The sequence below is a fragment of the Mauremys mutica genome, chromosome 4 (genome assembly GCF_020497125.1).
Source record: "Mauremys mutica isolate MM-2020 ecotype Southern chromosome 4, ASM2049712v1, whole genome shotgun sequence".
In the NCBI taxonomy this organism is placed as follows: domain Eukaryota; kingdom Metazoa; phylum Chordata; order Testudines; family Geoemydidae; genus Mauremys; species Mauremys mutica.
In genome coordinates this window covers 123,683,825-123,710,733 of record NC_059075.1, presented here as the reverse complement: position 1 = coordinate 123,710,733, position 26,909 = coordinate 123,683,825, and the positions used below count along the sequence as shown (strand labels likewise).

The following is a 26,909-nucleotide window of genomic DNA, read 5'->3' as shown; positions in this document are numbered from 1 at the left end:
AGCAGGTCATACCGCATGCACAAGTGGTCGATGAGATTGGACATCTTGCAATCAGTCTTCCAGAAGTGGAGGTTTCCCCAAATGGACCTCTTTGCCACCAAGGACAACAGCCAATGTCCGCAGTTTTGCTCTTTCCAGAACCACAGTCCAGGCTCGGTCGCAGACGCATTCGCGATCCCCTGGAGTGGGAGTCTGAAGTACGCCTTTCCTCCGCTCCCACTTCAGTCTCCCTGGTCACTTGATTACAGACCTAAAAGTTGCAATATTACAACAAAAAAACTTCAAAACCAAACTCCAAGGAGAGACTGCTGAATTGGAATCAAGTTGCAAACTGGACACCATTAAATTAGGCTTGAATAAAAACTGGGAGTGGATGGGTCATTACACAAAGTAAAACTATTTCCCCATGTTTATTTCACCCCCTACTGCTCCTCACACCTTCTTGTCAACTGCTGGAAATGGGCTATTTTGATTACCGCTACAAAAAGTTTTTTTTCTCTCCTGCTGGTAATAGCTCACCTTAACAGATGACTCTTGTTATAGTGTGTATGATAACAGCCATTGTTTCATGGTGTGTGTGTATTGTGGCAAAGTTCCTCCTCTCCTCTAGTAGGTCCTGCGCTTATTGGCGGATTTCCTCCCCTCAGTGGTCTTCCCCTTGGATGAAACCCACAGTCTGGATCAACTCCTCCTATGTCTGATTAGGAGTAGCGAGGCTTGGGGTGGGGTAGGGGAACCCGGGCCCGCCCTCTACTCCGGGTTCCAGCCCAGGGCCCTGTGAATTGCAGCAGTCTCTATAGTGCTACTTGTGACCGCTGCTTGACCGCTACAGCTCCCTGGGCTACTTCCCCATAGCCTCCTTCAAACACCTTCTTTATCCTCACCATAGGATCCTCTTGGTATCTGATACTGCTTGATTGTATGGTGTTTCCTCAATCCTCCAGTAGTACACCCTCTCAGTTCTTAGTTCCTTCTGTCTCTGGCTCCCAACTCCTCATACGCACTTCCTTCCTCTGGCTCCTCCTCCCTTGACTGGAGTGAGCTCCCCTTTTTATACCAGGTGCCCTGATTAGCCTGCCCTGATTGGCTGCAGGTGCTCCAATCAATGTAGCTCTCTCCGGTGCCTTCTAGAAAGTTCTTGATTGGTCCCAGGTGCCTTGATTAGCCTGCCCTGATTGGCTGCAGGTGCTCCAATCAATGTAGCTCTCTCCGGTGCCTTCTAGAAAGTTCTTAATTGGCCCCAGGTGCCTTGATTACCCTGGAGCAACTGCCATTTTGGTTCCCATGGTACTAGGGATTTGCTTAGCCTGGGGCTAACATACCTGTTCCTCAGTACTTTCCTGTAGCCATCCGGCCTTGCTCCATCACAGTATATATATACACACACACACACACACACAATCTTCCTACTGTATTTTCCACTGCATGCATCCGATAAAGTGGGTTTTAGCCCACAAAAGCTTATGCTCAAATACATTTGTTAGTCTCTAAGGTGCCACAAGTACTGCTATCCTTTTTTTTGATACAGACTAACATGCCTGCTACTCTGAAACCAGATAAATAGTGGTGTGCCCCAGGGGTCTGTACGGGGACCAGTGCTGTTCAACATATTCATAAATGTTCTGGAAAAAGGGGTAAACCGTGCGGTGGCAAAATTTTGCAGATAACACAAAACTACTCAAGACAGTTAAGTTCCAGGCAGAGACTGAAGAGTTACAAAAGGGTCTCACAAAACTGGGTGACAAAATGGCAGATGAAATTCAGTGTGTATAAATGCAAATTAGAAAACAATCCCAACTATATATATAAAATAATGGGGTCTAAGCTAGCTGTTAACACTCAAGAATGAATCTTGAAGTCATTGCAGATAGTTTTCTGAAAACATCCACTCAATGTGCAGCGGCAGTCAAAAAACTAACCAAATGTTAGGAACCATTAGGAAATGGATAGATAATAAGAAAGAAAATATCATAATGCCTCTATATAAAACCATGGCATGCTCACATCTTGAATACTGCGTGCAGATGTGGTCGCCCCATCTCAAAAAAATACATTAGAAAAAGTACATAAAGGGCAACAAAAAGTCTTAGGGGTAATGAACAGCTTCTGTGTAGGGAGAGATTAAAAAGCCTAGGACTTTTCAACTTAGAAAAGAAATGACTAAGGGGGGAATATGATAGAGGTCTATAAAATCTTGACTGTGAATAAGTGAATAAGGAAGTGTTATTTACTCATTCACATAACACAATAACTAGGGGTCACCTAATGAAATTAATAGAATTTTCCAGTTTTTATTAATATAAATGTTCCCAGTTGTGCAAAATTATGGGTTTAGAGTTTTTTTTTAAATCAATTTCTTTTCACAGTTGTGGGAAATTATGGGAGGAGTAGCCCCATAGGACGGGTCAGACAATAATTATTTAATGATAGTAGATGTTGAAATTAAAGTTAAACCTTTAAAAAGTTTTATAACTTTATTGTCAACATCACATGCCAAAATATACAAAGTAAATATTCTTCACTCAAACACTAATAAACTCTCAAGCAGCATTTTTTCCTACTTTGCTGATGTAAATTTTGATTATTATTGATGGAAATATTTTTGTGGTGTTGTGTTTGTACTGTGAAATTGACCATTACTGACATTTAGCAGTACAGACTTAATCCTTCCAAGTCTAATTATAACGACTGAATATAACATTCTAATTGTGTGAGTCATCCCAGCAGTTTTCAGAAATACCAACTAGATTGAATTTATGCTCATAAACTAGCAATTCTAGTTCCTCTGGTTTGTTACCCAGGATCCTAGCATTGGTTTATAGGCAATTAAAGAATTTCTTCTCTTCATGCCCCTTGGTTTCGTGATTCATTTTGTTCTCAACATACTGATTTTGTGCTAAATGATTGGTCATATCTCCCCTCTTTTTACCCTCCCCTTTTGTTTAATGCCCTCCTGCCTACTCTAGCCATCCTATCCTCAAAGAGATTGTTTTCTCCTCTACGGAGGTGGAGGCCATGCAAACAATATGACCCCTGTGATGGGTTCGGTCACAGAGGCCCCCTTGGGACTGTCACCTGATGTGTTTAGACCTGATGTGTTTTCCATGCCAGCTTGGGACTTCAGAACCCTGCCTTGTTGAGCCAGACATCCTAGCCTGCTGCAAACACAGACCCAGGTCTGAACCACATCCCCAAAGCTACACACTTAACTGAAAACAGCTTAAGAAATGCCTTCATTGTTTCGGGCCTGACACACAAGAAGGCTTGCAAGTAAACAGAGCCATTTACAACAAATTGTCCTAGTTGATGGGAGCCATCAAGATTCCAAACCACCATTAATGGCCCACACTTTGCATAATTACAATAGGACCTCAGTTATATTTCATATTTCTAGTTTCAGATACAAGAATGATACATTTATACAAATAGGATGACTACACTCAGTAGATTATAAGCTTTATAATGATACCTTACAAGAGACCTTTTGTATGAAGCATATTCCAGTTACATTATATTCACACTCATTAGCATATTTTCATAAAATCATATGGAGAGCAATGTCACATCCTCCTACTGAACTTACTGCCAGAGACTTGGATGCTCTCCATGGCGGAGGCAGTATACCTAAAATATCTCTTTGGGCTCCCCTCTGGGGCAGACACTCCTGTGTCCCCCAAAAGGGAAGGTGACCCTGATCCAGCTGTGGACTCACAGCTACCAGCTATGACAGACCTTTCACTGGCCAGCAAAATCCTCCCCCCCTCTTTTCACTCAGGTTGGGCTTGCTTCCAACTGCAGAGGCCTTGGGGTCTGTTCCCACTGCAGCAGTCACCAAGACCCCAAATTTCACCTCCAGGATACATGTCTCTGTGCACCTCTTCCACTCCATTACAACCAGTTCATGCTTCTGGGTCTCAATTTGCTTGTCTCTGGGCCTCAATTTCTTTGTCTTTTAAGTCCAGGGTTTGCTGGTGGGCAGCCTTTTCTTTTTCCAGGGCAGCCTTTTCCTGGCAAATTGTGCATCAATTTCCATTTGTCTTCCCTTGAGACTGTCAGTTGATGAGCTGGGATACCACAGAGAACCCCCTTCTGCCAGAACAGGCACCCCTCCACTCCTGTCTTGCTGAGTTAGACACTTCAGTCAACTTCAGCACAGACCCAGAGGTTGGGCCGCACCTCTCTGCCGTTCACTGAAACTGAGATCCACTCAGCTCAGGGGTTTCTTAGTTAACAGAGACTTTCCCAGTGCCCAGTGTTTAGCCTTTCTGGGCAATTTGCAACCTTACCCGAAATAAGCAAACAGAAAATAACAAACCAGCAACCACTTTGTCTGTTATCCAGCCAGCACACTTAAAACTCACTTAAAATCACTACCAGCATTTCAAAGCAATCAGCTGTGCGCAGATCCTCTTTGACTACACCCCTGTGACAGGTTCGATCACAGAGACTGCCTTGGGACTGTCACCTGGTGTGCTGAGACTACCTCCGAGCCCGTTTGCGCTGCCAGCTTGGGACTCCAGACATGCTAGTCTGCTCCAACACAGTCCCAGGTCTGAACCACGTCCCCAAAGCTGCAGACTTAACTGAAAACAACTAAGACGTGCTCCTGACTCTAACACCCAGACACCCAGTTCCCAATGGAATCTGAACCCCAAATAAATCCATTTTATTCTGTATAAAGCTTATACAGGGTAAACTCATAAATTGTCCACCCTCTATAACACTGTTAGAGAGATATGCACAGCTGTTTGTTCCCCCAGATATTAATTGCTTTCTCTGGGTTAATTACAGTAACTCCTCGCTTAACGTTGTAGTTATGTTCCTGAAAAATGCGGCTTTAAGCGAATCCAGTTTCCCCATAAGAATTAATGTAAACAAGCGGGGGTTAGGTTCCAGGGAAATTTTTTTCACCAGACAAAAGACATATATATATATATATATATATATATATATATATATATATATATATATATATATATATACAGTAAAGTAGTGAGGAACAGGTATGTTAGCCCCAGGCTAAACAAATTCCTGGTACTATGGTAACCAAATGACAGTTGCTCCAGGTTAATCAAGATACCTGGGGCAAATTAAGATCCTTCTAGAAGGCAGTGGAGATAGCTAGATTGATTGGGACACCTGAAGCCAATCAAAGGCTGGCTTGAACTAGTTAAAAGCCTCCCAGTTATTCAGTGAGGTGTGGGTGTTAGGAGCTATAGGAGGGAGCTGTGCTGTTGGAGGAATGAAGCAGTACAAATCCATATCAGGTGCAAGGAAGGAGGCCCTGAGGTAACAGTGAAGGAGATATTGAGTGGGGGCTGCTGTGGGGAAGTGGCCCAGGGAATTGTACATGTCCTATTTCCAAAAAGTCAGCTACAATAGCTGCTAATTTTAGGGTCCCTGGGCTGAAGCCTGGAGTAGAGGGTGGGCCTGGGCTCTCCCCTCCCCTCCCTGATTAATCACTGAGACTGGGAGATAACAGGGACTGCGCTTGGGAGGGTTGCTTCTCCTCACCTGCCTTGTTGGCTTATGATGAAAATGGCTCAGTAAGCTGTGATCCTTGCCTCTAGAGAGAGAAGGGCTACGTGGAGGGTCACAGTGAGCCTCTGAGGCTAGCAAGATCTGCGAGGAAATGCAGGACCCACAGAGTCAAGGACAGTACTTTGTCACTATATATATATATATATACACACACACACACAGTATAAGTTTTAAACAAACAATTTAATACTACACACAGCAGTGATGATTGTGAAGGTTGGTTGAGGTGATGAAGTGAGAGGGTGAGATATTTCCCAGGGAATGTATTACTGCTAAATGATGAAATAGCACTCAGTTGAGCCCTCCAGGGTTAACATGTTGTTAATGTAGCCTCACACTCTACAAGGCAGCACAAATGGAGGGAGGGAAGACAGCATGGCAGACAGAGAGCCACACCCTGTGTGTCTGTGTGTGTGTGTGAGAGAGAGAGATGCGCATTGCCCCTTTAAGTATGCTGACCTCACTAAGTACATTGCCTTTTTAAGTAGATCAGCAAGTTGAGACAGCAGCAGCTGCCAGCAAGCTCCCTCTGTCCTGAGCCCTGTTGTGTCCCCCCCCTGCTCTATGGAGATGGGGTGAGCAGGGAGGAGGGGTACACCCTGACATTAGCCCCCCACTTCTCCCCCCACACACACAGCAAGCAGGAGAGTCCTGGGAGCAGCTCCAAGACACAGGGCAGGAGCTGTACATGGTAATGGGGGGAGGGACAGCTGAACTGATGGCAATTGATAGCCTGCTGGTGGCTGCCTCACAGGGAACTTAGGGGAGCAGAGAGCTGATAGGTGGGCTGTCAGTCCACCCTGGTTCCAAGCCTCCACCAGCTAGCTCCAACGGGCTGCTCTTTCTGCAAGCAGTGGACAAAGCAGGCAGCTGCCAAACAATGTTATAAGGGAACATTGCACAACGTTAAATGAGCAGGTTCGCAAATTGATCAGCAATGTAACTATGGTAACTGGGACGACTTTAAGTGAGGCGTTACTGTAATAAAAGTGATTTTATTAAGTATAACAAGTAGGATTTAAGTGGTTCCAAGTAATAACAGACAGAACAAAGTAAGTTACCAAGCAAAATAAAACAAAAACACACAAGTCTAAGCCTAATACATTAAGAAACTGATTACGGATAAATCTCACTCTGAGATGTTCCAATAAGCTTCTTTCACAGACTAGACTCCTTTCTAGTCTGGGCCCAATCCTTTCTCCTGATACAGTCCTTGTTCCAGCTCAGGTGGTAGCTAGGGGATTTCTCATGACTGGAGCCTCGTTTGTTCTGTTCCACCCCCTTCTATAGCTTTGGTACAAGGTGGGAATCTTTTGTCTCTCTGGGTCTCCACCCCTCCGTCTAAATGGAAAAGCACCAGGTTTAAGATGGATTCCAATACCAGGTCACATGGTCACATGTCCTGTGAGACCCCAAGCCTTCATTCTTCCTGGCCTGACTCACAGGAAGGCTTGCAAGTAAACAGAGCCATTTACAACAAATTGTCCTAGTTGATGGGAGCCATCAAGATTCCAAACCACCATTAATGGCCCACACTTTGCATAATTACAATAGGACCTCACAGTTATATTTCATGTTTCTAGTTTCAGATACAAGAATGATACATTTATACAAATAGGATGACCACACTCAGTAGATTATAAGCTTTGTAATGATACCTTACAAGAGACCTTTTGCATGAAGCATATTCCAGTTACATTATATTCACACTCATTAGCATATTTTCATAAAATCATATGGACTGCAACATCACAGCCCCCTCTCCCAAAATAAGGAGACTTGTGTTCCATAAACCATAATCCTTCACCCTTCAACAAGCGAGCTAACTTCCAGAATCTTCTGCTTTCTGTCTTCCTTCACTGGTGGGGCAGGAAGTCTCTCAGAGAAGACTGTTTAGACATACTTGTTCGGCACACTTCCGAGTCCTCTTAACTCATCTATTATCTGCAAGATATCCTGTGACATAGTGTCCTTAATGCCAGTATGAACCATCACCAATGGATCCTTGCCCATCAACTTCAGAATTTTATCAAATCTTGAGTGATGTCTTGTGTCTTGGCTCCAGGAAATCAATCTGGCATTCTGTTGTCTGCTTTTGATTTGTAGAGTGTTCTTTCAATTCTTCTGAGCATTGAATCCCTAGCAACTATTGTCTATCTTTTGTGAACAGTTGGAGAAGTCTTTGTGGGCAAGCTTGATCTCAGGAACTCCTTAACAAAATGTCCTGAAATTTGCATCACTAACCCTACCTTGGGTCTCAATGAGACATAGCAATTTTCTAGACAATCTGAATATGGACATGGGTTTTACAGCAATTTCAAAAATTGGTTTTGAAACAGAAAGTGCTACTCAATCTTAACTACAGAGGAAAGGTTAAAAAGGGAAAGTTAAAAAAAAAGATTTGACAAGGTAAGGAAACTGTTTCTGTGCTTGTTTTGGGAGGAGGGGATAGCTCAGTGGTTTGAGCATTGGTCTGCTAAACCCTGGGTTGTGAGCTCAATCCTTGAGGCGGGCATTTAGGGATCTAAGGCAAAAATCTTTTTAGAGATTGGTCCTGCTCTGAGCAGAGGGTTGGACTAGAGGATCTCCTGAGGTCCCTTCCAACCCTGATATTCTATGATTCACTTAAATTAAGATGGTTAAAAGCAGCATTTTTCTTCTGCATAGTAAAGTTTCACAGCTGCATTAAGTCAATGTTCAGTTGTAAACTTTTGAAACAAGAATCATAACATTTTGTTCAGAGTTACGAACATCCTCCATTCCAGAGGCATTCATAATTCTGAGGTTCTGCTGTAACTGTTCACTATATTCTGAAAATCACCTTTCAGGAAGTCCTTGGGGGACATGCATCTATGTTATGAGGGTAGTAGTTGGTCTGAAATGCAGATATGTACTAACCAGACTCTGTAATACCACATGTTGTGCAGGCTAGATGCTAAGTATTATCTTTTATTGCAGATTGCCAGTTGCAAGGTCAGCTCATGGTGCAACAGTGTATAGTGACAAACTGTGGATCTTCGCAGGATATGATGGAAATGCACGGTATGTAGCAAAATCGCTCTCCTAATACTTTTGTTTTGTAATATCTTTCCAATCATTCAATTGCATCTCTGTACAAATCTTTTCTCACTGTGAGGGAGTATTGCCAGCAGATTGAGGGAAGTGATTATTTCCCTCTATTTGGCACTGGTGAGGCCACATCTGGAGTATTGCATCCAGTTTCTGGCCCCCCACGACAGAAAGGATGTGAACATATTGGAGAGAGTCCATCGGAAGGCAATGAAAATGATTAGGGGGCTGAGGCACATGACTTATGAGGAGAGGCTGTGGGAACTGGGCTTATTTAGTCTGCAGAAAAGAAGAGTGAGGGGGGATTTGATAGCAGCCTTCAACTACCTGAAGGGGGGTTCCAAAGAGGATGGAGCTAGGCTGTTCTCAGTGGTGGCAGATGACAGAGCAAGGAGCAAGGGTCTCAAGTTGCAGTGGGAGAGGTCTAGGTTGGATATTAGGAAAAACTTTTTTACTAGGAGGGTGGTGAAGCACTGGAATGGGTTCTCTAGGGAAGTGGTGGAATCTCCATCCTTAGATGTTTTTAAGGCCTGGCTTGACAAAGCCCTGGCTGGGATGATTTAGTTGGGGTTGGTCTTGCTTTGAGCAGGGGGTTGGACTAGATGACCTCCTGAGGTATCTTCCAACCCTAATCTTCTATGATAAACAGTAATGGGAGCTTCCCCAGGTTTGGTCTTTTGTTTCAAATGGAGTAAGCATGTTTTTATTCATCAATACCTTGTTCAAATAGATAAATATGTTAAAAAAAAAATAAGCTGCTATCTGACAATATGCCTGTGATGGGCTGTATATTCCCAGTGTAATGTTTGGGGACAGGTGAAATTCCCTGAAGTGAGGGAAAGGAACATTCCTTGCCATGCTAAGAGGCAACAAGAGCATCTGATGCTGTTGAAAACTCACTGAACAGAACAAGAATTTTCTGGGGGCATCCCTGACAAGATAAAAGGGGGAACAGTATGTTCAGTCTTATGCCTTGGTGGCACTTGTTACTATTGGTAGGGGCCTAACTGAAAATTCTGGAGCTGCTTGTTTATAAGGCAGATGAAATGCTGAGTGAGGGAGCAGAACTAGTAGGTTTTAGAGGTATTTTATGGTAGGTGGTCCTTCCCTGCTGGTGTCTGTCACACAGCAAGGGAGTATGAAATTTGTTGCTCAGCCCCACCCCTTTCAAGCACTCTGTCTCCTCACCCTCTGTCTCTGTCTTGGTGAAGATGAAATGTCCAGGCCATCTTTAGGCCTCAGTCACAGGATTTAGAACTAAGCACAAACTGCAAGGTGCCTTGAGTGCTGGGCTCCCACTAGTCCTTTGGTGGCTTAGTGGGACCCCTGCTAGTGACCAGAGTGCCTGAAATGTTTTGGAGCTCTTCTGCTATATTGAGTTCTGGACAGCAGAAAGAAAGAGGAAGTACAACCCTCCCCCCCCCCCCCCCACTGCCTTAAGGCACTCCCTCTTTTCTGAGAGAGAGCACCTTCTTTCTGGGGTCACTGCCTCAGTCTGAAGTCTTTCTGCTCTCCCCTCTGAAGGTTCAAGATCTCTCTTTCTTTCGTCAGAGAGCTCCCTATGTGAGCTCGTGCTCTGAGGTTTCCCTGCTTTCATTATCTCCAAGGATCTTTTTGCAGCTATTTACATAATGAGAGACTCCTCATACATCTGACAGACCTCGTCCTGGTACACCTTTTCATTTGAAAAACAGTGGACTTGGGACATGCTGCTCTGGGTACAGCCTCATCTTTCCTTAAAATTTACTAAAACACAAGCTAAGACCCCAAGTTCCAGGATCTCTGGATTTTTCAACCCAAGGTCAACTCAGCAATGATTTCTCATCAGTCCAGTCCTGGGGAGCCAACTAGTACTTTTAAATTGAGGTTCTTGGTACTTTCCCTCAGGGGAACCAGGCTGTTGTTGACATCTTGGATTCTGTGGTAGTAGATTCCACTTTTCTATCAAGAAATCCCCAGCCAGCTACTGGGTCAATCCATGAAGGTCCCACCAGTAGCCCTTTCAGGAATCTGGCCTCCAAACCAAGGCCAGACTGAGTCCTGCCTGACTCTCTCCCCCTTCTCAGTCTCCACAGTGCTGGGATGGACCACTTCCCTGTTCCTGAATCAGTGGTCCAGAGTCACCTTGGACTTTTCTGTTCTCTCCATCACTGAGATAGGGGGTATTTTATAAAATTTCAAGGCCTACTCTCAACCCTGCCATCCCTTAGAACTGCAGAAAAGAGAAAACTTGCTTCTTACCCATCATCCACTGGGCGCATGGACTGTCCTTCTGCTCACTTGGTCAGGTCAGCCTTCAGTGAAATCCGCAGTGCCTTCTAAATCCTGGCTTTGGCAGCCCTCATTTGTTACTGCAGGAAGCCCCTACATGGTTCAGTGGAGACTGAGGTCCCATTGTGCTGGGTGTTATACATACACATAGTAACAACTATTTCTCGCCACAAAGAACTTTGTAAATAAAACATACAAAGGATGGGAGAAAGTTAGTATTGATTGTATTTGTTAAGTGCAAAGTGCAAACCATCAGAACATAAGAATGGCCATATTGGGTCAGACCAAAGGTCCATCTAGCCCAGTATACTGTCTTCTGACAGTGGCCAATGCCAGGTGCTTCAGAGGGAATGAACAGAACAGGTAAACATCAAGTGATTTATCGCCTGTTGCCCATTCCCAGCTTCTGGCAAACAGTAATATACAATTGGTGCTTTAAAAGGGCCAGTTTCACAAAGGTGAAAACAATCATGAGCCAAATCAGTTAGGGGAGAGAATTTAAACAGAAAAATGTGAATGATAATTGGGAATTGTTTCAGAACATTTTTCTAGATCCTCTCAATGCCACCAGCTACACTAGTTAAAAAACAGCCTGGTTTAGATGGGAAATAAAAGAAGATGCACACACAAGGGGAAATTGATAACAATAAATATAAATAAAAAACTAGGAATTGTAGAAAATTGATAAGGAAAGCAAAAGGACACAAGGCCATCAGCGTTATGGACAATAAAGAGTTTGTAAAATATATTAGGAACAAAAGGAAGCCTCATAATGGTATTGGTTCTTTAGTAGATGGAAATTAGGTTAGGAATTGTCAATAATAATTAGCCTTGGCAGAATTATTTTTTTAAAATAATTTGGACAGATAATTAGTTTATTTTTAAGCATCTAAATTTTTTTTAATGTTCACAGTTGCACAAAATTATGAGTTTTAAACATTTTAAAATGTATTTGTATTGATTTACATTTTCTCAGTTGTGGGAAATTAGGGGCCATGTCAGACAGTAATTATTTGATAACAGTAGATGTTGAGATTCAAAAAATTAAATCTTTATAACAGCTAAAACACAAATTGTCAACATTGCATGTCCAAATATAGAAAGTAAATATCCTTAAATCAAACTCTAATGAAATTCTCATGCAGCGTTTTTCTTACTTTTCCCATCTGTAAATTTTGATTATTATTGATGGAAATATTTCTTTATAAGATTGTGTTTGTACTGTGAAATTGACATTTGCCGACATTTAGTAATACAAATTTAATCCTTCCAATCCTAATAATAATGCAGAAAAGGCAGAAGTGTCCAAAACTTTTCTGCTCTGAATTTGGGGAAAAGGCTGCTACTGATGAACAATAACTGAGGATGTTCAGTAGTATTTCTCAAAGTTCAACATTTTTAAATTAGGGGTCCAGATAACTTAGCCTTCTGTAAAGCATTTAACTTTGTAGCACATGACATTCTGATTAAGAAACTAGAACAATATAAACTGAACATAGCAGACATTAAATGGATTAAAGACTGGTTAACTGACAGATCTCAAATGGGAAATCATTATTGAGCGGGTATGTTTTTTAGTAGGGTCCTATTGTGATGGGATCCCCAGGGTACGACCTGGAATTGTGGGACAGCTGTGCCCTTTAACTCTCCAGCCTGGACAGTCTCTCACAATGCTTTGCTAGTGACAAGCAGCAAACCACTCCAGGTGCTATCATCACTCAGCCATCAGGATACAGAGATATCCAGCTAAGTTGCACGAATGCTTTCTAAGGCACACATGAACTAATACAGAGGGAAACACCAGCCAATCGCTCCAGTCTTACACTGCTCAAGACTTTCACTTGAACAATGCAAGCTCCTTAATTAGCTACTCCTGGGGGAATTCAGCACCACTGTGCGTGTGCACAATTCATGTCCCACGCAGATTTCTTTGCTTCGCTGCAGAAAATGATGGGGAAGCAAAGGAAAGCCGCAAGAGCAGTCACACACCCCTCCTCAGCAGCGCAGGTGTGTCGTTTTTGGTGCCCAGAGCAGTCATTGGAGAGGTAAATCACTCAGGGGGTGGCAGGGCTGGGGATGACTCCTACCCTGTGCCGGGCTTGGCTGCTAGTCCTGCTGGGCTGACGGTGGGGGAGGAGAGGACTTTCTGTTCCCCCATGTAACAGGGCATAGCAGGGCCCCCCCTTGGTCCTGTTTCTGCTCTGCTTCAAAAATCACTCAGAGACCTTCTGGCTGAGCAGTCACCGGTGCAGTTTGTTTACATGGTGCAAACCCACCACTTCTCATCACATATCACTGGGGGTTCCAGCCTTAGAGGCTTCTCTTTCTTGCAGCCAGGAGGGGAGAGCTACCCTTCTCCTTCCACTCTCTGGCTTCTCCACCCTTTCTTCTTTCCTCTGAGCTTGTATACAGCCCCAGGCTAGCAGCTGTTCCGCCTCTGCCAATCAGGCTCAGGTTCCTCTAGTCAGCTCCAATTCACCTCCTTTAATTGCAGCTGGAGTGGAGGGGCTTGCTTAGCCTTTCCTGGTCAGCACCCTGTCACACCCTGCAAGGAGCAGCTGAGGCCAGGTCAACCCACCTCCAGAAACCTCCTCCAATGCAGGAAGCTCTGCACTCATCGTTCCCCTGCTTCCTGTCCCCATCGCTCCTCAGACACGGAGGGAGGGGGTCATTGTACAGGGAGCTGCTCCCCTGTCCATCCAACCTCTGTGTATCCAGAGCACCCCCTCCCCCACCTGGGCTCTCTTGCTGAGCCTCAGGCCCCCTCCGAACCTCCACTGAGCCCCCCCCCAAACCCTCACCGAGCCCACTCTCCCACATCCAGATCCCCCTTGAGCCCCTCCCCCTGGACCCAGACCCTCAGCCCTGCACTCAGACCACTCCCTGCTGAGCCCCCCTGCACTTGAACCCTGACTCTTACGAGTCCCCCCTGCACTTGGACCACCCCAAAGAGGTCCCTGCACGCTGACCACCACCCCAGTGAGCCCCAATCAGCTGCCCCCAAACCTCCACCCTACCAAGCCCCACTCCCCCAGCACCAAGATTCCCCTGCAGAGCTCCACACACCATACCCCCGCCCCCAGCCCAGCCAAGCCCCATCCCCCAACACCCAGACCCCTCCCTGCTGAGCCTCAACTACCTTCACCTGGGCCTCTCTGCAGAACCCCCCATAACGAGCTCCTGTTCATCCAGATCTCCCCACACCGGGATCCCACACCCAGCTGTCCTGCACCCAGATTGCCCCACACAGAACTGTCTCATCTCACATCTGGATCCCCCCATACTAACCCCTCTACACTTGGATCCTGGCAGGCTGAGCATGCTTGCCCCAGACTTGGATCGGGGGCCAGGGCTGGGTGTGTGTGTTAGATTTTGTTCCTCTTGCTCGCTAACTTGGTGCACCTGCTGTGGAGAAGAGGGTGTTTCTGGGGCAAGCTCCAACTTCTGTTCTGTGGCAAGGCCGAATCTGTCCCCCGGGGGGCGGGGGAAGGGTGCAGGGTGATTTCCCACATCTGTGCTGCCAGTGGCCTGTGCTCCCCACTGCCATGCTGGAGCCTCCACATTTCTTTATTGACAAAATTTGCAGAATTTTAAAATATTTTGCGCAGAATTTTAAATATTTTGGCACAGAATTCCCTCAGAATGAATTAGTTTGATGCTTCATCAAAGGAAAGTGAACATTTGCACCAGCATTTGTAATCTGAGCAGATTCCCCAAGCACTTTAGACAAACTCACTGGTAAGGATAAAACATTAAAATAAGTTTATTAATTACAGAAAGGTAGATTTTAAGTGATTATAATTGGTAGGAGTTAAGGTCAGAGATAGTTACCTAAGAAAGAAAAAGTAAACATGCATTCTAAATCCTAAACTTTCAGACTGAGCAAGATTTGAATCAAACAACTTTTCTCATCTCACTGGATGTTGCAGGTAGGTTACAGTTCTTAATTCACAGGCCTGGACCAGTCTCCTCTGTTAAAGTTGTCATCTTCTCAGCGTTCTTGTTGCTCCGGCATAGGTGGGGGAGGAGAAAGGCAAAAGCATGATGCCACTGTCCCCTATTTTATATCCTTAGTCCATGTGCCTAGAAGACACTAGCCCAAACATGTCCTGGTGTGCCTTGCTGAGTCACAGAGTTGAGCAATCCTCATTCTGTGGTGCTTGCACAACCACTTGCAGTTCCTTGATGTAGATGGGGTAATAGTCACCTGTCTTAGTGAGGCAGTAGAACCCACTTTGCCAGCAGAATCTGCTATCAGGGTAGGGTGTTTAGACAAACACTGTCAGCTTATAATGCCTTTACTACAGCATCCTCTTCAATGGTCTCTGCGAGGGGCTTAAAGCCTCCTTGCCTGCCCTTTCCTATTGATTTTTGCATCTGGTTTTTCTGGGTCCAGCAACCTCCTCTGCCTAATCTCATTTATGTCAGGACCATGGCCATTTCCTGGGTTGTGAGTGGAGAAGCCTGCATGGGTAAAGCTCTGAGTTCAGTTCATGCTTTCACTAAATACTCCTGTCCATATGTGACACACTGTACCTCAAAATAGCACCCTGTAACCCCCGTATTCATCATTCATATATGGTTGTGATATTCCATACAAAGCATGCCATGTAAGATACCATATGAAAGGTCATAATCTGCTGAAATTTATTGTTCTCTCCAAGTATGTATATCATTACTGTGTATGAATTTTTGAGATTTTGCTGTATGATTGTTACTGAAATATGCTGTTTGCTAGTGACATATGAAGGAGGTGATCCTCCCCCGAGGAGGGCATTCAACAACCATTAATCAGCAGGGGATTTGTAATCAAGGGATTTACAATTCAATGACAATTGTGCAAGCACCACACAATGGGGACTGCTCAACCCCATACTCAGTAGCACAAGATTACGCCAGGGGGATTGCTCAACCCAGTGACTCTGGCCAAGTGTCTTCTAGGCACATGGACTAAAGATATAAAATAGAGACAATGGCATCATGCTTTTGCCTTTCTCCTCCCCCACCTATGCTGGAAGCAACAAGAACACTGACAAGATGACAACTTCAACTGAGAAGAGTGGTCGAGGGAGAGGTCTGTGTGTTAAGAACTGTAACATCCAGTGGGTGAGAAAATTGCTTGATCTAAATACTGTAATAAGGTTTAAGATTTAGATTGTGCACTTATCTCTTATATTCTTTGGTAACTATCTCTGACCTTTTATGCCTATCACTTATAATCACTTAAATCTATATTTCTGTAGTTAATAAATCTGTTTTATACTTCAACCGTTGCTGCTGGACCTTGTCTTTGAAAAAGACCATGTATGGTGGTTCCAAAGTGAGAGCTCAGATCTCTGAAACTTGTCCGGCCGTGATGGTCACCAGGAAGGCTACTTTCCAAGAGAGATGTAAGTAGCAAGCAGGTTGCCAGTGGTTTGAACAGGGCTCCCATAAGCTTTGACTGGGCCAGGTTTAGGTCCCATGGAGGGGTGGGATTCCTGACCTGGAGGTATACCCTCTGTAGGCCCTTGAGAAACCTGACTACCATGTTTGTGAACGGACAGAACGGTTATCGATCTTGGGCTGGTACCACATGACAGAACAAGGAGTAACAGTCTCAAGTTGCAGTGGGGGAGGTTTAGGTTGGATATTAGAAAAAACTTTTTCACTAGGAGGGTGGTGAAACACTGGAATGGGTTACCTAGGGAGGTGGTGGAATCTCCTTCCTTAGAGGTTTTTAAGGTCAGGCTTGACAAAGCCCTGGCTGGGATGATTTAGTTGGGGATTGAGCAGGGGGTTGGACTAGATGACCTCCTGAGGTCCCTTCCAACCCTGATATTCTATAATTCTATGATTTTATACTGTTTTAGGTAAAGTGCTTGGGAAATCTCAGCTCAGGTTACAAAGGCTAGTGCATGAACTCTCCACATTAAGGGAGGGACAGATTGGGTAATAAACTTACACTGGCCAGGCTTATGACCAGGGCAAGACGGTACAGCTCTGGGGTGTAAGGCTGGGGAGCTGAGGGGAATTGGCTGGTGCCTTTCTTTGTGTGATTTGCGAGTGGCTCTGGGAGCATTCTTGCAATCTGTCTGGGTGTGAGGCTCCATATGCTGTTGTGCTGAGTGATAACAGCTCCTGGATGAGTTTACTGCTTGTCACTGGCAAAGCATTGTGAGAGACAGCCCAGGTTGGAGAATTAAGGGGGCACAGCGATACCTTATTTCCAGGTTGGACCCCAGGGATCCTGTCACACTGTATCTGTTTGCACTGGATGTTGTGGATGTTGCACTGGATGTTGTGGAGCCTCACACCCAGACAGATTGCAAGAATGCTCCCAGAGCCACTCGCAAATCACACAAAGAAAGGCACCAGTCAATTCCCCTCAGCTCCCCAGCCTTACACCCCAGAGCTGTACCGTCTTGCCCTGGTCATAAGCCTGGCCAGTGTAAGTTTATTACCCAATCTGTCCCTCCCTTAATGTGGAGAGTTCATGCACTAGCCTTTGTAACCTGAGCTGAGATTTCCCAAGCACTATTTTAAAAAATAGTGGACTCAGTTGAGCCCGCGGTGGTTAAGGGGAAGCAGTTATTCAGAGTCTTAATCGGCCCTCAGTAACCAAATGTAGGAAATAGAGGAGACATCTCAACCCAGAAACTTAAACTGCTTTGAGCATCTTGTCCTGAGCAGACAGTAGAAGACTGAAGCAGTTCTAAGGAAGCGTGACAGAATAGCGTGACAGTGGCAGACTGAGTGGAGTTGTTAAGGCTGCAGCAGACCTGTGCAGAGCAGACAGTGGTGAACCGAAGCAGTCCAATGCGAGACCTCTTGGAGAACTTCTGTGTTTACCTGGATGCTATAGAGTGAAGCTAGGATTTATGAGTGTGGGGGTAGTTCCCTTGTGATTTAATTAAAAACAAATCAAACATGACATTTCTATGACCAAATAAAAAAAATCCAAATATAGCTTTAAAACAGTGTGATTTCATTTATGTACGTGATAGTTATGCCTGAAGTCATAACAGGGAAGCACAGGATGTTGTAGCAAACAGAGCCACATAGGATACATCTACATTGCAATGTAAGCCCAGGCTCAGATTTAGGCATGAGCCCAACCCCCCCTTCCGTCTATACACATATCTCACAGACTTGGGCTTGGTCCTAGGACCCTGTGGGACTGGATGGTTCAGGTCAGAATCAAGCTGAGACCCAGGGTTCAAGGCCTGTTGCTTTGCAGGCTAGATGAAACCCGCCTGACTCAGGTCCTGAGTATCTGCCAAAAGTATCCCACAGTCCCATAGGCCATCAACTCCAGGAAGACGGAAGCAGCCCGCCTTGATGTAATGCAGCAGCCCGGTCAGACAGTGTTTTAACCCCTCCATTTTCTTCTTAACACCAAGCTGCAAACACAGCTTCAGAGAGCCTTCTATGTTTGCAGTCGAGACTGAACAGAAGTCTTCTGCAGAGTGTGCTGCTTCATGATCATGGGAGCACAGACAGATTTTGGTAAATCTCTGGTGTGAGGCCAGAAAACAGTTGACTTTACTAAAATTACTAGGAATGACCCTGCATACTAGCAAATAGCGAAGAATCTCGCAGCATTGCAAATTTACTGGACTGGTGACCAGTGGAAAGAGTGGATTAAGTGGCTCAGGACTGAGTACAAGAAGACCAGGGACCAAAACTGCACCTTGGGCAACTTGCTGACACGCCTGTTTTATGATGAGTTTGGCAATGGTGCTGCATGGTGCAGCTGGGATGGGGCTCTTCTGGCCCCAGAATCCAGCGTGGGATTGATGAGAGCCAGTAGCAGGTGCCAAATAAGCACAGTTGAAGTGACTTGGTTGCTGAAACTAGTCCCAAAGGAGGCTTTGGAGCAGCAGCAGCAGATCCTGGGGCTATAGTCAGAGAAGCTGCTTGATATCTCCCTCACTCCCGTGAGGAGCAGCCTGCAGCAGACACGGAAGGACAGAAGCTGTACCTGAGCCCAGTAAGTTTCTGACTCCATTTTAATGTTTAATACAGTAATGGGAAGGATTTTTGTTTTATGAGCTAATGCAAAAGTTGTTAAAGGCCCAGCTAGCAGCATGTATCTGCTAATGGCAGATTGTATCCCACCAGTGGCTTGGTTACGCCCCCCTCTGCACCACATGGAATTCAAATTGGTGACCAGGAAATCCAAACATTAAAAACACCTTGAAAGTGAACTTTTCTTCTTCGAGTGATTGCTCCAATCCATTCCAGTTAGGTGTGCGCGCCGCGCGTGCACGGCTTCTCCGGAACTTTTTTACCCTAGCTACTCCGGCGGGCCGGCTGGCGCCCCCTGGAGTGGCGCCGCTATGGCGCCTGTTATATACCCCAGCCGGCCCGTCCGCTCCTCAGTTCCTTCTTCCCGCCCGTGACGGCAGTCGGAACTGTGGAGTGCTCAGTAGTCCTCCACATCCCTAGCTCTCGCTACTCATTGCTGTATATAGTTTCTTTAGTGTTAGTATAGTTAGTTTAGTAGTTAGTTAGTGTTTTAGATAAGGATAGGGGGAGTATTTCCTCCCTTCCCCTCCCCGGTGCGGGCTCATGCCCAAGGCACCGGGCTTTAAGCCCTGTGCAGCGTGCCAGAGGCCTATGCCAGTGGGTGACCCTCACGGCTCCTGCCTCCGTTGCCTGGGCGAGGCACACCGCACCGACAAGTGTGCTATTTGTTCGGCGTTTAAGCCGCGGACCCGTAAGGACAGAGACAGTCGCCTCAAGCAGCTCCTTATGGAGGCATCCCTCCAGCCCCCGGCACCGTCAGCGCCGGCACCGAGGGCTTCTTCGGTGCAGAGTGCACCCGCGGCACCGACCGGCTCCGGCACCGTGGCCACGGTACCTAAACCGCCGCCTAAGACGACCCGGCACCGCTCGCTCTCGCCTTCACGCAAGCAGAAACTGGCGAAGGCTGTAGCGAAGGCACGCACAGAGTCCGCCACGAGAGTGGCTGCGGCAGTGCGTAAAGCGGGCCCTGAGCCCTCGACTCCGGCTCCGCAAGCGCCGTCGAGTCCGGCACCGCCACGCTCCCCGGCACCGACCGAGGTTGAGCCAAGGCTGCCTTCGACGCCGGAGACATTCTCCTCCGCGCGGGACCTGATCAGACTTATAGAGGCTCCGAGCCTCCGGCCCCCGGCACCGCCGGTGCGGGCTGTTGTCTCTCTGGGCAAGCCAGCCAGAATGACAAGACCGCCCTCTATCGACGAGCGGCATGGAAGACGGTCCCGGTCCCGGTCCCGGTCCCGGCGCAGGTCCCCGTCCCGTCATTCGGGATCTCGTCGCCGCTCCTCTTCACGGCACCGAGCGCCATCCCGACGCCGGTCTGAGTCCCGGTACCGCTCTCGATCTCGGTACCGGTCGCACTCCCGGCACCGATCCAGGTCACCGTACCGTCGGTACCGTTGGAGACCGTCTCGGCACCGTGACTCTCGGAGTCACTCCCGGCACCGTGGATCCCGGTCCCGGTCGAGCTCCCGGCGCCGGTCGAGCTCCCGGCACCGCCGCAGCCCGCGCTCACGTTCACCGTCCCGTCGGCGCTCTGCGTATCGACCCTCGGTGCCGTCGGTGCAGGGCCTCCCGCCTTCAGCGGTTCAGTCCTTCGGCACCACAGCACCGCCTTGGCCATCCCGCCCAGCGTCCGTGGCCTCCGGTGCCGACGATACTGCCCACCGATGGCCGACCCCTCAAGGACTCCCTCATGAGCAGTGGGGCTACTGGGTCCCGTGGGGGCAGCATGAAACGCAGGGTATCCCATTTCCCAGGAGGGATGTGACCACCAGCACCAGGGGCCCTGAAGCGACTGTTAGCCGGCCGCCTCCCTCCTCTCCGCACGAGCTCTCTGCTCATCCGGTCCGCCAATCACCCACGCCTCACGATTCGGAGGAGGCTCAGCCACCGACCGTAGAGTCTGAGCCGGTTGTGCAGGGGGCATCTTCATCATCCTCACCGGATGAGGCGGTGGCAGGTGCTGCGGCCAGCGAACCCCCGCCCATTGACCTCCGGGCCTTCCAGGACCTGCTTCGCAGGGTGGCGGCGTCCATGAATCTCCCCGTCGAGGAGGTCCAAGAGGACGAGGATCCAATTACCAATGTGGTGGGTGCAGACGCTCCCGTCCGCGTGGCGTTACCCTTTGTCCGGACCATTCAAAAAAACGCCACTACGCTCTGGCAGACCCCCGCTTCCATTCCACCCACAGCACGCGGGGTCGAGCGGAAGTACTCAGCCCCACCATCAGGCTATGAGTACCTTTACTCCCACCCAACCCCGGACTCCCTCGTAGTCCAACCTGTTAACGACCACGAGAGGCACGGCCAACCTGCCGCGGCGCCTAAGTCCAAGGACGCCAAGCGCATGGACTTGCTCGGCCGTAAGATCTACTCCGCAGGGAGTTTGCAGCTGAGGATCGCAAACATCATGGTCCTCCTCGCCAGGTACGTCTTTGACATTCTGACGTCCCTGGCGAAGTTCACGGAGCTCCTGCCTTCCACATCACGCCAGGAGTTCTCCGCCTTGCTGGACGAGGGGAGGAAGTCCTCCCGGTCATCTATTACGGCCGCCCTCGACGCCGCGGACTCCGGGGCTCGGACCTTGGCATCCGGCGTGACAATGAGGCGCATCTCCTGGCTGCAGTCCTCCACCCTGCCGCCGGAGGTGCAGTATACCCTTCAGGACCTCCCCTTCGACACCCAGGGTCTGTTTTCCGAAAAGACAGATTCTCGGATCCAGACCCTGAAGGACGGGCGCATCGCCATCTGCACGCTAGGCATGCATACGCCGGCGACGCAGCGCAGGCCCTTCCGGCCGCAGCCCTCCCGCTACCAACAGCGCTATCGCCCCTATGTCAGCCGACGACCGACCCAAAATCGCCATCGTCCGTCCGGCAACCGCCGCAACCAGGGCCAGGCCGCTTCCAAGGCCCCTCAGGGGGCTAAGCAGGCCTTTTGATGGGGCGATCGAGGACGGCCCATCACTCTCCCTACCGGATCCTTCCCCATTATTTCACAACCGCCTTTCCCATTTCTTTTCGGCGTGGTCCCGCTTAACATCGGACAACTGGGTGCTTCAAACAGTCCAGTCGGGATACCGCCTTCAATTTGTTTCACCCCCACCTTCCCACCCACCCTCCCTGTCCCTCTTCAGGGACCCCTCTCACGAGCAAGTCCTCTTACAAGAGGTTCAGACTCTGTTGAGCGTGGGTGCCATAGAGGCAGTACCTCAAGACAACCGGGGCAGGGGATTTTATTCCCGTTATTTTCTCATCCCCAAGGCGAAAGGCGGGCTACGTCCTATCCTGGACCTTCGCGAGCTGAACAAATACCTGCTCAAGCCCAAGTTTCGTATGGTCACCCTGGGGACCATTATTCCCTCCCTGGATCCGGGAGACTGGTTTGCTGCCCTCGACATGAAGGACGCCTACTTCCATGTCGCGATCTATCCTCCTCATCGGCGTTACCTTCGGTTTGTGGCCAACAACGCCCACTACCAGTTCGCCGTGTTGCCATTCGGACTCTCCACTGCACCGAGGGTATTTACAAAATGCATGGCAGTCGTAGCAGCAGCCCTCCGCCGTCGTCAGATGCACGTCTACCCGTATCTCGACGACTGGCTGGTCCGAGCTCAGTCCCGTCAGCTCGTGATAGAACAGATGGCAGAAATTCTGTCTCTATTTCAGCGGCTTGGTCTTCTCATCAACACCGAGAAGTCCACTTTGTTCCCAACGCAGCGGCTGGAGTTCATCGGAGCGGTTCTCGACTCCACGGTTGCCAGGGCCTCTCTTCCTCGCGCCCGGCACCAGACGATGGTCTCCATCATCCGGGATCTCGTCGCCTTCCCGACCACAACAGTGCGCTCCTGCCTACGCCTTCTGGGTCACATGGCCTCCTGCACATATGTCACTGCATATGCGCGGCTCCATCTTCGCCCCTTCCAGTCCTGGCTCGCGACGGTGTACCGGCCTCATCGAGACCCCATCGACATGGTGGTCACGGTCAACAGGACGGCCCTCGACTCCCTCCGCTGGTGGCTCAACCCGGAGGTCGTGTGTGCGGGAGTCCCGTTCCATCCTCCTCGCCCATCCGCCACGCTGACCACGGATGCCTCAGCACTCGGTTGGGGGGCCCACCTGGGCGACCTTCACACCCAAGGCCTTTGGTCGCCCCAGGAGCTTGCGCTGCACATCAATGTCCGCGAGCTCCGTGCTATCCGCCTCGCCTGCCGAACCTTCTGCTCCCACCTGCAACGCCGTTGTGTAACAGTACTCACGGACAACACCGCTGCGATGTACTATCTGAACAAGCAGGGCAGAGCCCGCTCTTCTCCCCTCTGCGAGGAAGCGATCCTCCTGTGGGACTTCTGCATGACCCACTCCATTCACCTAGAAGCGTCTTTTCTTCCGGGAGTGCAGAACACGCTGGCCGACCATCTCAGCAGGTCCTTTCTCTCCCACGAGTGGTCCCTTCGTCCCGACGTTGCACATACGATTTTCCAGAGGTGGGGGTTTCCCCGGGTCGACCTCTTCGCCTCCAAGGCGAACAGGAAATGTCTCCAGTTTTGCTCGTTCCGGGGTCACTCGCCGGGCTCTCTGTCGGACGCCTTCCTGTATCCCTGGCAGACTCACCTCCTCTATGCCTTCCCTCCTTTCCCGCTCGTGCACAGAGTGCTCCAGAAGCTGCGGAGGGATCAAGCCACCGTCATACTCGTGGCTCCGGCCTGGCCGAGACAGCATTGGTACACCCTGCTGCTCGAGCTCTCCGTTCGGGATCCCATCCCCCTCCCGTTATGGCCGGACCTCATCACGCAGGACTTCGGCAGACTCCACCATCCGAACCTGCAGTCCCTCCATCTTACAGCCTGGTACCTGCCTGGTTGACCCATGCAGAGAGGGACTGTTCGGCGGCCGTGCAGCAAGTCCTGCTTGAGAGCAGAAAGCCTTCCACTCGCTCCACCTACCTGGCGAAATGGAAGAGGTTCGCGCTCTGGTGTGGCCAACGTGGACTCAACCCTTTCGTCGTACCCGTCCCTACCATCCTGGACTACCTCTGGTACCTTAAGGAGCAAGGTCTGGCGGTCTCCTCCTTGCGGGTACACCTGGCAGCGGTGTCCGCTTTTCGTCCTTCTCTGGAAGGTCGCTCCATCTTTTCCAATCCGATGGTCTCCCGCTTCCTGAAGGGCCTGGACCGATTGTACCTGCCGGTGCGGCGTCCGGCCCCAACCTGGGATTTGAACCTCGTCCTGTCCAAACTCATGGGTCCGCCATTCGAACCTATGGCCACGTGTTCTCTTCTTTACCTCTCCTGGAAGACGGCCTTCCTCGTCGCCATAACATCGGCCAGACGAGTCTCGGAGCTCCGGGCGCTGACGGTAGGTCCGCCATACACCGTCTTCCACGCAGACAAGGTGCAGCTTCGTCCGCATCCGGCCTTCCTGCCAAAAGTGGTCTCGGCTTTCCACCTCAATCAGGACATCTTTCTCCCGGTCTTCTTCCCGAAGCCCCATGCCTCGCCTCGGGAACAGCAGCTCCACACCCTCGACGTCCGTAGAGCGCTCGCTTTTTACATCGAGCGGACGAAGCCTTTTCGGCGTTCTACACAGCTCTTCATAGCAGTCGCCGATCGCATGAAAGGCGAGCCGGTCTCTTCCCAGCGCATCTCCTCCTGGGTAACTCAATGCATCAGAGCATGCTACGAGCTGGCTCGCGTGCCCCCGGGCCGCTTCACCGCTCATTCCATGAGGGCACAAGCCTCGTCTGCCGCCTTCCTGAGCCATGTCCCCATCCAGGACATCTGTCGAGCGGCCACATGGTCTTTGGTCCACACCTTCGCCTCCCACTATGCGTTGGTGCAGCAGTCCAGAGACGATGCAGCCTTCGGCTCAGCAGTTATACACTCTGCCACGTCTCACTCCGACCCCACCGCCTAGGTAAGGCTTGGGAATCACCTAACTGGAATGCATTGGAGCAATCACTCGAAGAAGAAAAGACGGTTACTCACCGGTAGTAACTGTTGTTCTTCGAGATGTGTTGCTCCAATCCATTCCAGACCCGCCCTCCTTCCCCACTGTCGGAGTAGCCGGCAAGAAGGAACTGAGGAGCGGACGGGCCGGCTGGGGTATATAACAGGCGCCATAGCGGCGCCACTCCAGGGGGCGCCAGCCGGCCCGCCGGAGTAGCTAGGGTAAAAAAGTTCCGGAGAAGCCGTGCACGCGCGGCGCGCACACCTAACTGGAATGGATTGGAGCAACACATCTCGAAGAACAACAGTTACTACCGGTGAGTAACCGTCTTTTATTTGAGACGGCATAGATTTTTGCTTAAAATAATACATTGCCATGCCTGTAAGTACAGAACTCGGTAAACATTCAATGGTGTAATGAGCCACCTGGAAACAGTGAGCTGGGGGTGCGGGGTGGGGAGGGGGAAGGTGGAAATATGTTCCATTTACATATCTAGTCCATTTCAGTTAATAGTGGTGCAGGTAGTCCATAGGTGACAAGATCATTTGTGCCAGATTTGTGTGGGGTTTGAAATTTTGTCCAGAAATGGAGGGTAAGGAGGATGGCTGTGGAGCTCTATATGTTGGCTGTATGCCAACCTCTACTGATTGCCGTACCTCCCCAGTTTGTCCACACTAGCAGAAGCCTGGGCTAATGTGCCTTCACAGACTGTTCCAAGAGGAAGCGTTTCTGTGATGAACTTGTGGTTGAAGTTCTGGACAGGGCCAACAAGCAGGTCCAGTACCAAAGACAGTGGGACTTACGGCTAGAGGCAAGGCATGACAAGAGGCAATGGGGAAGGCTCATGCTGGCTACACAGCTTGAGGAGAGAGTTTCAGCGTGGAAGCAGGGACTTGCTTTGCAGTTCCTGGAAAAGGAACAGTAGCTAAGGGAGGCAGACAGAGCTCAGCAGGAAAAGCTGTTTGAGAGGCTAAAATCACTAATAGCCACAAGAGTAGAGGCTCCTGCTGCATCACCCATACCACGGCCTGAGTTGCCTGCACGGTATCCTGTGATGCAGTCCAGAAACAGCTTGGAAAACTCTATGGCTAGGTGGCCTATGTAATTGGGACCCATGAGTGGCTGGGCAAAGCAACTTTGCACCATAGAACCCTCCATATTGACTGCCTCTCACATGGTTGCCTCCACCCTCTTCCCCTCGGGCCAAGTGTGTGGTTATTGGGGAAAGGAGAATGGGGAGTTAAGGGACATGCAACGGTAAGGAGTTTCTGTCTTGTACATGGTTTCATTGTTTCCAATTGTTCACACACTTATTTTTTTGTTTTTGTTTTTTCCTTTAAGGTTCTGTTTTACCGGTGCTTTGGTCTGGTAATGGCAGCTGGCCTGCCTGGCAATGCGTGAATGTTGTATTTTTCTAATATATGTTTATAAATAAAAAAAATTATGTCATCAAGAAAGTTTATTGCTGTCACTGCATCACATCATACAATGTGTATTTAAAATAATAGAGGTAAACACATGATCAGGGATAATTAGGAATTAGTATACAAACCCTATTCCTCCATACAGTTATCTACATCAAGCAATACTTCAATCAGTTGAGAGATGTGATCATTCCCCTCTATTTGGCATTGGTGAGGCCTCATCTGGAGTACTGTCCAGTTTTGGGCGCCACACTACAAGAAGGATGTGGAAAAATTGGAAAGAGTCCACTGGAGGGCAACAAAAATGATTAGGGGGCTGGAGAGGCTGAGTGAACTGGGATTATTTAGTCTGCAGAAGAGAAGAATTAGGAGGGATTTGATAGCTGCTTTCGGCTACCTGAAAGGGGGCTCCAAAGGGGATGGATCTAGACTGTTCTCAGTGGTAGCAGATGACAGAACAAGGAGTAATGGTCTCAAGTTGCAGTGGGGGAGGTTTAGGTTGGATATTAGGAAAAGCTTTTTCACTAGGAGGGTGGTGAAGCACTGGAATGGGTTCTCTAGGGAGGTGGTGGAATCTCCTTCCTTAGAGGTTTTTAAGGTCAGGCTTGACAAAGCCCTGTCTGGGATGATTTAGTTGGGGATTGGTCCTGC

The 26,909-nt window shown here is 48.8% G+C and overlaps 1 protein-coding gene across 6 annotated transcripts in view; it reads left to right on the top strand.

Moving 5' to 3' along the window:
• LZTR1 (leucine zipper like transcription regulator 1) overlaps positions 1–26,909 on the top strand; it is a 277,535-nt gene that overhangs the window by 52,146 nt on the left and 198,480 nt on the right. For 5 of the 6 annotated variants that reach the window (XM_045017155.1, XM_045017157.1, XM_045017154.1 and 2 more), the window contains exon 6: positions 8,500–8,583. In XM_045017155.1, the coding sequence (XP_044873090.1) occupies positions 8,500–8,583 (84 nt within the window). Of the gene's footprint in view, positions 1–5,147; positions 5,290–8,499; positions 8,584–26,909 lie in introns of those variants that run through there. The other variant, XM_045017159.1, reaches the window with a different exon arrangement.